Here is a 12,268-nt window from a genome sequence, read left to right as displayed (position 1 = left end):
AGAGACTCTACACTTGACATCGGTAATTAGACTTGAGACTGAAATGGAGACAGTTGGATGGTTGTCAATGCCAAAATGAACCACTGAATGAGAACAATGCCCCTGGGTCTCACTGACAGACAGGCCATTTGGCAAAGCTAACGAAGTGCCAAGCGTATTAATCCAAACAAAACCAACAGGCACTCTCATTTCATTCCACACCCACCCACCTGAGGTGTCTACTGGAATTCTGTGAACACCTGGGGGCGGAATGTAGTCCAGCCTCCCAAAGAAGAAAGCACCAAGTGTAAGAGATAATAGAAAGAGATAATAGAAATAGACATATAGGGAATTCTTACTTTGTCTGTCTGCTTCTGCTGCGTAGACAGGGAGGAAAGGGTGTGCTCCAGCTCAGATATCCTCTGACGAGAAGACTGAACCCGTGTAGCAAGGTCCTCTGCTTCTCCTGCCCAAGTAAAACAAGGTTATGTTGCAATGGAACCCAACAAGCAAACTGGCAGGAGTGGACCATCACTTTATGCTCCAAGCCCCAGCGCCAATCAGCATTCAACAGAATCTGCCCAAGATTTATCATGCTCCAATATTTCTCAGGGTTGCCCATCCCTGGCTATTGCTGGATTAGATGTTTTGGAAGCTGTCTGGAAAACAGCAAGTGGTGCACTCCTCTTCTATTTGGCTTGACTCATTTCAATGGGTCAGATTCCAAATATGTGATAACTTGCCCCCATTTTTCCATAACACAATCAGATTTGTATCTCCTTTATGTCCGAATTTGCTATGCTAATGTATCCATAATTAATACATACCCTTGTATAGGCTTTTTTACAGAAGCATTTTGGAATATAAGAGAATTGTGAAAGGGTCAGAACTTAACTCATTTTATAATTTTCATAATGCTAGGTCCAGTATACCAGTATTTTTACTTTCTTGTCTTTTGAGCTTTCTCGGTCTGTTTTATAATTTTATTGTTTCCAAAGGATTACTGAGGAAGGTTTTAAACAGTATTTCCAGGAAGTCTACAGAAGCTTATATGCCCACTTCTCCCAATGCTTAGAGCACCTACCGCCACAGCCAAACCACAGGCCAAATGATGAAATCGTTTTGCTGTGTCACTGAATCATCAACGGCATAACTGCCTCCTGAGCCCAAAGCTTACCAAAAGTGTTTCATTTAAGTCAACTGGTGCAGTATTCAAGAGCATCACCTAATTTGTTAGCCAGAAGGCTTAGGGTGTTGCCTACCTGTTTTCTGACGAGCGGCCTGCTGCGTATGTGCAAGGGCTGTCTGCAGCTCAGATTTCTCAGAAACCAGGATTCCTATCGTCTGAATGTGGACCTTCAAAGCACAGAACAACTGGATCAAAGGAGAACTTCCTGCCTAGAATTCCTATGTCATAACAACCACTGAAAGGATAAGTAACTAGAAGCAGAAATAGACAAATTGCCACACGTGAACTTCAGTGTGCAGTCAGAAAATGTTAATTGGGGGCTGATGTATGATATAGAGTTTACCTGTAACTGTTCTCGCAATGCTGCTTGTTCCTTTGAAAATTTCTGCTCAAACCCCTTCTTTTCCTATAAAAACATGACATAGAAATAGCAACATCAAAACCATATTAGATTTACAATCTTCCTCTTATATGACCAAAATTCATTCTAAGCATTAAGGTCTCACCCACCACTGCTGCACATAAACCCTAGTGCAGAAATATAGAACTAGATCCAGCCAGTGGGCCAGGTTCGTCTCCGACCCCTGCAGCCCAAGATTGACAAGTGGATAGGATCACCCACCTGCCACCTGATGTCAGGTGGCCTGTTCCCCTGCATGTAGTGTGAGGTGCTTTGATGCCCCGACAGTCAGCTGGCCAGCAACCATTATCCAATGATTGTCAGGACTTGCAAACAGCTATGCATGGTGCTATGCACAGGCTTTGCAAGTGATGTAAAACATTCCCAAGCTCTTTTTGTCTCAGCCAGATCTCTACCTATCCCACACCTGAAGTTGTATATAAAGTCAGGCATAGGGCACATGGTCGTGCTTGGCCAAAATGGCCTAGCGGGATGTGATGAAAAGCTCAGATATACCAGAGTCTGGTGATGATGTGCCACAGAATTCCACAAGAGTGGTGTAGCTGGGCTGGATACTCACTCTGTTTGGCTGTGAGTACAGCTAGCCAAAGGGGGTGGTGGAAAAAGTACTTTGTGAGGTAAAAAGAACAATCAGTTGAGAGTTGGGTTCCTGACGTTCAGCTGGAAAGGGATAATGCCTCTGAGTAAGCAATTTTTAAAAAAACACCAATGGAACTTCTGAGTAGACAGGTGTAGGACTGCACTGTAAATTAGCTCAGTCTACAAAGAGCCGGACACGACAAAACAACAACAACAACAACTGCTTTTTACGGGGTTGGATGTTAGAGCCAGCATTGTGAACCCCAAAACAACAAAAATGGAAGATACTTCAGATTATTTTCCTTTTACCATTAACAAGCAAGTGAATAAATGCTGATGGTTATGCTATGCTATGCTGACTCACTGTCTAAACATCCAGACCCAGATGCATCTTAACTACAACTTGGTTCTCATGGTAAAGCTCCTACAAACGTTTCTAGGTGTCAGTGGCTCCACATGACAGCCAATACACACATGAGCTGCTCACTAGGAGGACTGCTCTTATTTCATGGTGTGTTTCCAACCAACAGCCAGCTGCTTCCAGGATTATGTGGCGCTGGTGATGAAACCATCCAAGCAGCAGGGGAAAGCAACAAGGTGAGATGATATTGTTCCTTAGGTGTTGCTAAATGGAACCATTTCCATAAATCTTTTTTCCAGTGTTGGCTTGAATCAGTGCCACCCATTCCAACAGTATACTATGCTTCCTGCTCCTGGTGTGAATAATGAATTGGCTGTGCATGTCTCTCAAGCAGTGCATATTACCTTCTCCAGCTGGTTCATAATCTCTTGGTTCTGCTGCTTCTGCAAAAAGAGCAAAATGAAGGCATTAACAGCAAGTCACTTGGGCTTCTAGGTGTGAGTATGCTAAGCTATACTACCAAGTATACTTCCAAGGCTTTTGGATGTTTGGAACAAGTTATTAGAATCAACAAACCCCAAACTCCTGACATAAAATGCAAGAAGCAACTATTGAATTTATTTTTCACAACAAAAACACAATAAATAAATAAATAAATAAATAAAACTGTTTCCCATTGCTTTCTTAAATGCTGCCACAAGTTTTCTAAGGTTTGTTTAATGCAGGGGTTGCCAACATTATGCTCTGCAGATGTTGTTGTACTCTAGGTCCCATCAGCCTCAGTCAGCATAGCCAATCAGCAGGAGGACCACAGGTTAGCAAAAGATGGGTTAATGAAATGTTTAACGACAAGAGAGAGAATCCACCATTGTTCAGATACCACCTCTTTTTGAATGAGCTGTTGTGTGGGACAGTAAGTTTTTAAGCTGTGCAGAACCTTTCTGTAGGTAGGAACTTTTGGACAGATCAAAACACAGCAAACAGTTGGTCCAATAAATGTAGTATGCAAAATGGTTCTTGGAACAATTGAGCCCTGTGAGGTAGCTATAGACCCCTCAGATACTTAGGGAAGCACTTCCCTTTCAACTGACCATACAGTGGTACCTTGGTTTAAGAACAGATTAGTTTGTGAACAATTTGGATTAAGAACGCTGCAAACCCGGAAGTAGGTGTTAGGTTTGGCTTGGAATAAGAACATGTTTCGCTTCCTGTTGAGTGTGTTCCATTTATAAACTGAGTCTGCCACTGCTATGGGAAAGCATGCCTTGGTTTAAGAATGGTTTGGTTTAAGAATGGACTTCTGGAACGGATTAAGTTCGTAAACCAAGGTACCACTGTATATGAAAACCATCAGAAAAGCAACTTCCCTGTTCCACCCCACCCTGCCTTTCTGTAAACACATGTAAAGCTGCAGAATATCAGCTAAAATGCAGAAAAAGAACACAAAAATAATATGATGACTACTGGTGGAAGTGCTTTTTAATTTCACCAGGCAGTAATGCAGCAGGGGAGCAAAACATACACAAAAAGGCAAGTGAGACCTGTGGTGCTGGACACAAGACACAACAGCAGGCTTTAGATGCATGGCTAAATCACATTTAGTGTTATGGCAGCAAGCCACAGTGAGTTTGTCTGTTCCCCCTTCCTGGTTATAAAAAGGGAAACACACAGTAGGCTGAGATCTAAGTAATAGTAGGAAAAGTGTTCCTCTGAAAAGGCAAAGTGACTCCTGTGTTATTAATTCAAAGAGCAGCTCTGTAAGGAGGGGGATTTACGAACTTTCATGGATTCCCTGGAGTCCCACAGCTATCTTAAACAGTGACCAGACAACTGCAGAAGTGACTTCAGGTTATCTTCCTAGTGAGAAAATATGTGGCCTTGACTCAGGTAGGCTGTCTGGGAGGCACTGGTAGGATTCCCATAACACCCTTTTGGAACTCCTTTCCCCAGCACACATTTCTTTTTGCTCAGTTAACCCAACTTTGCAGATCAATCTCCTTCCCAACAGTATCTAGACCCCAGAGCTCTCTTAAAATGTGTAACAGGTACGATGAATTAAGCTCTGTGAATAAGAAATGCAGGGAGCAGTGACCAGCAACAGGACCTCCTCAGTCACATGGCCTCACATTTGTAACTCACTCAGCTGCCACTCAGAACGTGTTTTTTTTAGCCTTGCACTGAAAAGGCCTTAGCCCAAACATTCCACTATGTTGAATAGTTTAACTGAGAGTTTTACAGTTCAGCCTAGTTTACTGGATAGACACTGATGGTTGTTGTTGTTGTATTGTTTTGTTGTTTTAACTGAACACCACCTGGAGAGTTTACATTGAAAGGTGGCTCATAAATTTCTTAGATAAATAGGTGGCTGCAATACAACCCAGAAGCAATAATGCATTTAATTCCCTGCAGAACCTCATTTTATAAAATTACCAAAATTTTAGGGTGCAGGGTTTCAACGAACAGTGGACTTTCATTTACTTTTTCACGCAGTACAAAGAAAGAGCTGTTTGTCTGATATGCCAGAATTCAGTGTCTCTGTTCAAGGAATACAATTTGCTTCGACACTACAATACTCACCATAAAGAAAAATATGATTGTTTGGTTGGACAAGTGAGAAAAGATGAAATATTAAAACTGAAAAGTGGATTGACAACTCAGCAAAATATTTTTGTGAAGCAAAAGCAGCAAAATATTTCATTGTTGTGAGCAAGTTTTCACATTGCCAAGTTCATAGCGCACACTAGCAGACCCTTCGTAGGGGGAGAAATTGTTAAAGAATGCATTCTTTCTACTCCCAAAGAGATGTGTCCAGAGAAGACTGATTTATTTAGTACATTGAGTCTTTCAGGGTGTACAGTTACATGTAGGATTGAAGAAACGGGGGGAAATTTGCATCAACATTTGCAAAACTCCTTGAAAAAACTTCATTATTTTTCATTGACACTCAACGAAATCACTGATGTTCGTGATTCTGCACAACTTCTAATTTTCATTCGTGGGACAAATGGTAATTTCAAAGTCACAGAGGAGCTTACTGCACTGCAAAGCATCAAGGGAACAACAATAGGAGAGGGTATCTTTGAAAAAAGTTTGCCAAACTGTGCATAATTTGGAGCTGGACTGGGCTAAACTAGCCAGTGTCACAACTGATGGTGCTCCTAGCATGGTGGGGTCTATGAGAGGAGTGGTTGCACGCATTAACCAAGAGATGGACAAACACAACCATTCATATCCAATAGCCATACACTGCCTCATCCACCAACAAGCACTGTGTTGTAAAAAAATCCCTGAAGTTTGATGTCATGAAAACTGTGGTATCTTGTGTTAACTTCATTAGAGCTCATGCACTAAACCACAGACAGTTTCAGGAATTTCTGTCTGAGTTAAATGTTGACCATGAAGATATTCCGTACCACATAGAAGTCTGTTGGCGAGTCGAGGGAGAGTTTTGAAACGTTTTTATTACTTACTTCTGCATGTTTCTCTGTTTATGAAAAACAAAGAAGTACCAGAGCTCAAAGATGCAGAATGGAAATGGCTGCTTGCCTTTCTGACAGACATAACAGAAATACTCAACCCTTTCAATATTCAATTTCAAGCAAAATTAGGCCTCCTCATTAAGCAAATGAAGGAGGAAAACTTCTGGCATCTCCCCACAACTCAAAACATGTCGGCGGGAAAACCAGCAGTTGCATTCCCAAACGAAACATGTGGATTTACTGGAAATTTTGCAAAAGGAGTTTCAAGCTCGATTTAAAGAGCTTCACATCCATGAGCAAGACATACAGCTTTTCTGGAACCCTTTTTCTGTTGACATTGAAACTGCTGATCCAATTTACCAAATGGAATTGATCGAACTACAGAATTGTGACTCTCTGAAAGACGCTTTCAAATCAAGCAGCCTCACAAATTTCTATGCTTCTCTCCCCTCTGAGACATATCTGAAGCTCAGGAACCATGCACTCAGATTTGCAACCATCTTTGGCAGCACCTATGTCTGTGAACAGACTTTTTCCTGAATGAAATCTCCAACCAGATCCAGATTAACTGATGAACACTTGCATCACTTGCTACGACTAGCTGTGACAAATATGGAACCAGATATCAACCATATCATTAACCAAAAGCAGGCCCATACTTCCCATTGAAATACTTATAAGTTTATGTTGATTAAAATTGTTCTTCATTTTAAATACTGTTTAGCTTTTCCTGTTTTTTTGTGTACTATAAATACAATATGTTGTAGTGTGCATAGGAATTTGTTCATATATTTTTTTCCATAATATAGTCCGGCCCCCCAACAAGGTCTGAGGGACAGTGGACCGGCCCCCTGCTGAAAAAGTTTGCCGACCCCTGATCCAAGGCTTACACACATAAGCCTTTGTACATTTTTTTGGTCCGAACTGGGCCTTAGAATCCAGAAAGACATAGGGAGGGCACAGAGGTTGAGAGAGAAGTCTTCTTTGCCCAATACAAATTTTGTTACATCAGTTGTTCTATGTAGTCCCTTACAAAAACAAATGAAGTAAGCATGTCTGCAAAGTCTTCTTTTCTTTTCTTTTTAAAGTTCACTCCTTCCCCGCCTCCCCAATCAATACACTGTTTTGGCTCCCCTCGCCCCGAGAATTCTCAACACCCAATAAAAGAGCACTTCATGTTCCTGTCAGCCTGCAAATGGCAAAAGCCATTTGTAAGCAGTGCTCAAACACAAGGCATTTCAGTTGCCGACTGAAATGCTACAGCGGGTGTGGAGGAGGGAGGGAGTAGGGGACACAAAGAAAAGAACAATGCAGCAAAAACTAAGAGAAGCCATGCAACAAGCTGGGGAGGGTGAAATGGGGTGGAGGGATATTCCAAACAATGCAGGACTCTTTGCTGACTGAAAACAGGCCTCACATATTTCCAGCTGTATTTTAAAAGGCAGTGAGTAAAGTAACAGTAGCAGAAGCCACCCATGCAAGCTAAAGACAAACAGGCTCACTCACAGTGCCACTGTTGTTCAAAAGATGGTCACTCACTATCCCCACGTTTTAAGTCTAGAAAGCTAAGCCCCAATCTTTGCTGAAACAGATTCAATAGAGTCAGCACTGTTCCAGTTAGGAGAAGTTCAGCAGCAGCTCATCATGCAATTGCAAAGTAGAATCAAAGCAAGCCCTACTTTTAAAGTCTCTATTAGTGTGCATTCCTGAACTCTCAACAGATGCTGAAAACCAATACAATTAGCACTTACATTTATGAATAGGAGAGAAGTTGAAACTCAGCTATTTTCCAAATAAATTTTATCCTCCCCAAAAAAGACTAAACCTGGGTATAAACCACCTTGGCAATTGACTTACTTGATTACTAAATTTAATCTCTACTTATCTCTTGCGACCCACTTCTCTTGCAAGTGGGCAAGTTCTTGGCTATCAAAATCCTCTGTGATTTTGGTTTGCCTCCCATTTCTCTATGGGAAATGAAAGTAAGGAACCTCTTTCTCTCCCACAGCCTCCCACAAGGTAGTTCTGCAGGCACAGCGTAAAAGATGAACACACCTGTTCATAGTAAGGAGACAGAAAGAGGTCACATCAATGCACAGACATGAGTGTGCTTAAGGTGACAGGCTCAGACCAATGTTTTACTCTTGCAGCCTGAACTTCCATCTGTGACAGCCACTACTGGATCACCTTCAAGAGTCCCTTTAATCATGGCCAACAGGAAATGGGATTGAAAGATACGGAATTGGGTACCAATTAATAAACATGCAATAAATAAATAACTGTGGATTATTATAAGGAAACCTCTTGGAAATAAAATTGTTATACTGGAATGGAGGAAGAATAATCTTGCTATCTAGTAATAATAGCAACTGAAACAGTCCCTTTTGGTCTTTCTGTGTAGAAAGGAAAATAAACGAACTTCAGGGGTCTGGGACTGAAGATTGAGAAAACAACACCTAGCAGATTGAGGAACAGTTGGACATTGTCCTAGAATACAGTGGGATGCTATTGTGGAGTGAATGTTTTGAATACTTTGAATAATCTGAATATACATAATGGGCAAATGGAGAATAAGAAGTCCTCTATTGCCTTGATCTCTCTTTTCCTTTTCATTTTTAATGATATTTAGCTTTTGTCCCTTTTTTGGTTAATTCTATTTTTGTTCATGTTTTATTTCATCTTTTGATGTCCTCTACATTGAGTTGATGAGGATAATCAGACAAAGATGATGAAGGACTGATGAAGGACTCTGCATGAGAAGGGAAGAACTTTCAGGCTGGGAGTAGAAACGGAAGAACCCAGGTGAGAGCTGGGAGGGTATCCTCCCCTTTGTGGCTCTGTATTCTCTCTCTCTCTCTCCTCCTATTCTGTCTCTTTGTTTCCCCCCCTCTCTTCTCCCCCCCTTTTCTCTATTTTTATTTAGATTAGTTTGATCCCTCACTCCCTCCGCACCCCTTTGAACCATGAAGCACACAACACTTTTCTTTGTGGCACTGTGAAAGAACCCAAATTCTTGCAGACACCCAGAGAGTACAGAGGAGCAGCAAGACAAGGCCAAACATTTTGGTCTGGTTATTTCTTACCAATTCCTCTATCTTTGTACTGAGTTGTTTGTTTGTTAGATTGCTGGAGTCTAGGGCTACTGCCAGCTCCTGGTAACGTGTCTGATGGGCACATGCAGATAGCAGGAGGAGGAGGAGGAAGAGGAAGGGAGTAGAAAAGGGGAGAAAAGGCAAATTATTTAAAAAAGGGAGAGAAAATAATAATCAGCATCACAGTTGAACTTATTTGTGGTGTCCATTCTTACACAAACACACCATCCCCCACCATTACCAAATACATACTAAACCACCAAAAGCTTAATCTCCTTTCAAAGGAACATCAGGATGGATCTTTAGCACTTCCATAACCCAGTCTAAAAGCCACTGCAGGAGCCTTCATCTAAACAAGTAAAACTTTAACATGTAATGTTGCTGTCATTTCTTGCACTCAAGTTAAGTTCTTATTACTAGTACAAACACTAGACTCATTACTATATTGTTCAAAGAAATGCAAACTGACAAAGAGCCAGGAGCACTGCACTTACTGCCATCTCTTTCATATCTGTTGAAGATGTGGCGTTTTCCCCATTCACATAGGCCGTGGGCTGTAAAATAAATATATTTGCCATCACAACTAGTTAACTTGGAAAATGTGAACATGAATTTCAGTTAAATATTTCCCTTAGTGGGATGACGACACTCCTACAGAATAAGAAAACTTTGAAACTGGAGAATAAACACAAAGGTAACTTAGTGTACCCACTACGGCAAGAGGTTCCTTCAAACACCCACCTACCTATATTACAGGCACTCTTCCCCTTCCTATGATTAATGCTAAGGTAGATTGTGTTGGAAGCTCTACAAGTAAAATACCCCATACAGTGGTACCTCGTGTTGTGTAACCTCCAGGTTACAGAATCTTCAGGTTATGGCTGAAGCGCTCTATTGTGCTGTGCGTGCACAGAAGCGGCTCCTCTAGTTACGGATTTTTTGGGGTGCGCACGGCACCCCAAAACAAATTAAATCCGTAACCAGAGGTACCACTGTACATGGTTCAGGTAAGCTAAATGTGCCTCATAATATACTGGTAATATACTGATGAAAGATCAGAGGATCTTTTAGGTTTTATTTACACATGCAGCCAATACAAAGCAGTAAAGTATTGAGGTAGCAGAATTCAGTGTAACACTTTAGATCATAAACGGAGGTTCACGTTTTCAAAATGTTCTCTTGCACTAAAAATAAAGACACCTGAACTATAGGTAGAAAACTAGAACAACAGACTGGACTAGAATCTTTCTTACTGGCATGCTAGCTTTTTACTCACAGAGAGGCTATTTTTAAAAATGTGTTTCTACCCCACCACCTCTCTGCTGTCCTGGTTCACACATAACACAAAATTCTGGTTTATTAAACCATGGCTTAGCATTATGTGCAAACTCAGTCCAGCAGCTTAAATATGGTTTACTACAAACAATCCACAATTAGAAGAGATGCTTTGCTGTTGGCTTATAAACCTAAGTTTGTTTTGCCTACGGCTTAATTTTATATGTGAAAACAGCACTCTTCCTTGACTATGTTTGCTTGACCACCACACTCTAAAATATAAGGTGTTAGGTACGAATCTCCAGAAAACAAACCACAATTTGATTTGTCTGTGAGACAACCTCTCATTAGCTCATGGTTTGTTAAATCATGGCTTAAACAAACTTCATTTGCACATAATGGTTATAGATAAAGAGCAAACACATGGGCACTCAGAGCAAGCTTGCAGTGAGCTGTTTGGCTCACTGTTCATGGTTTGGACTCAAGGGAAACCACATATATGAGTTAATATGCAATGTTAAGCTAAACCATGGCTTACCCCCCAGGTAGCACAGCACCAGCAGGACCAGGGGAGGAGCAAAGAGGGTGCAATTTTTGCTAAGTACTCTCAACCATGGTCATTCACACTTAGCATTATGCACAGACTGGGCCACTAGCAGATTTACATATAGATGAAAAAGCCTTGGATAATATGGTCAATTATTACTACTCCTGTTGTTTTAGCTGAGATGCTTTTAACTGCTTCTTGTCTAGCTGTATTTAAACTGGATTATTCCAGGATGGTTCCAGTGGTGAACTATATAGTCTCTTGAATATAAATATGCCACTTTTAAGATGCCACAAGATTAAGAGGCTAACAAGGCTACATCTATGGAATTTGAACCTCTGATAAGAAATACAGTGGTACCTCAGAAGTCAAATGGAATCCGTTCCGGAAGTCCGTTCAACTTCCAAAAAGTTCAGAAACCAAGGCACAGCTTCCAATTGGCTGCAGGAATCTCCTGCAGCCAATAGCATGCCACGTCGGACATTCGGGTTCCAAAGAACGTGTGCAAACCGAAACACTCACTTCCGGGTTTGCGGCATTAGGGAGCCTAAACAGTCAACTCACAAGGTGATTGGGATCCAAGGTATGACTGTAGACAGAAAACAGCTTCTTTAAGAGAAAGTGGACAGCCCTTTCATGTGTTACCAGTGTATAACCCTTGAGTATATCTCATTCACACAAACTTCCCACAAACCACATGACACACACCATTTCTGGCTTTCAGTCTGAAAGCATCTTCAGGTTTTATTGTCTGGCTGCAAGGAACCATACAATAACTGAAAATTCAAGAGCTGGCCATCCCTTAAGATTCCCTTAGATTAAGAGGCAATCTAATACCCATCTTCAGATATATGAAGGGCTGTCACAGATGATGGAGCAAATTTGCTCTTTATTCCAAAGGGTAGGACCCAGACCAATGGACTCAAATTACCAAAAAAAGAAAGAAAAAGACTAAATATTAGGAAGAACTTCCTGATAGTATGATAGGTGTTCAAGAGTGAATCAGATTGCCTTAGAAGGTGATGGACTCGCTTTTACTACAGAAGTTCATAATCAGGGGTGTTGTAGTTGCAGATTTCCTGCATCAGCAGAAGGATGGACTAGGTGTCCTTTGAGATCTCTTCTAGGTCTATGATTCTAAGACAGACAGATCAGAAGAACTTGGCTTTTACCTGATTGACCATGCCATTAAGCTGTTCAGACAGCTGGCGGAGACTATCTGCCAATGAGAGGGACCTAAAAAAGGAACATGACACACAACAAACATCTGTAATAAAGTAGACATTAAGAACAATCCTCATTTTTAGTGACTGGAATATGATGGAGAGAGCAGGAGAGAATACAGA

The 12,268-nt window shown here is 41.2% G+C and overlaps 1 protein-coding gene across 6 annotated transcripts in view; it reads right to left on the bottom strand.

The window, feature by feature from the left end:
• Positions 1–12,268, bottom strand: part of GOLGA2 (golgin A2) — a 45,697-nt gene that overhangs the window by 17,232 nt on the left and 16,197 nt on the right. For 5 of the 6 annotated variants that reach the window (XM_082208829.1, XM_082208824.1, XM_082208827.1 and 2 more), the window contains 7 exons: positions 12,095–12,158; positions 9,595–9,654; positions 9,092–9,172; positions 2,934–2,972; positions 1,512–1,574; positions 1,242–1,335; positions 339–445 (listed from right to left, as the gene is read on the bottom strand). In XM_082208829.1, coding sequence (XP_082064955.1) covers positions 339–445; positions 1,242–1,335; positions 1,512–1,574; positions 2,934–2,972; positions 9,092–9,172; positions 9,595–9,654; positions 12,095–12,158 — 508 coding nt within the window. The remainder of the gene's footprint in view (positions 1–338; positions 446–1,241; positions 1,336–1,511; positions 1,575–2,933; positions 2,973–9,091; positions 9,173–9,594; positions 9,655–12,094; positions 12,159–12,268) is intronic. The other variant, XM_082208826.1, reaches the window with a different exon arrangement.

Source organism: Podarcis vaucheri (assembly GCF_965113315.1).
Source record: "Podarcis vaucheri genome assembly, chromosome: Z".
Lineage (NCBI taxonomy): Eukaryota > Metazoa > Chordata > Lepidosauria > Squamata > Lacertidae > Podarcis > Podarcis vaucheri.
This window is presented reverse-complemented; position numbering and strand designations above follow the sequence as displayed.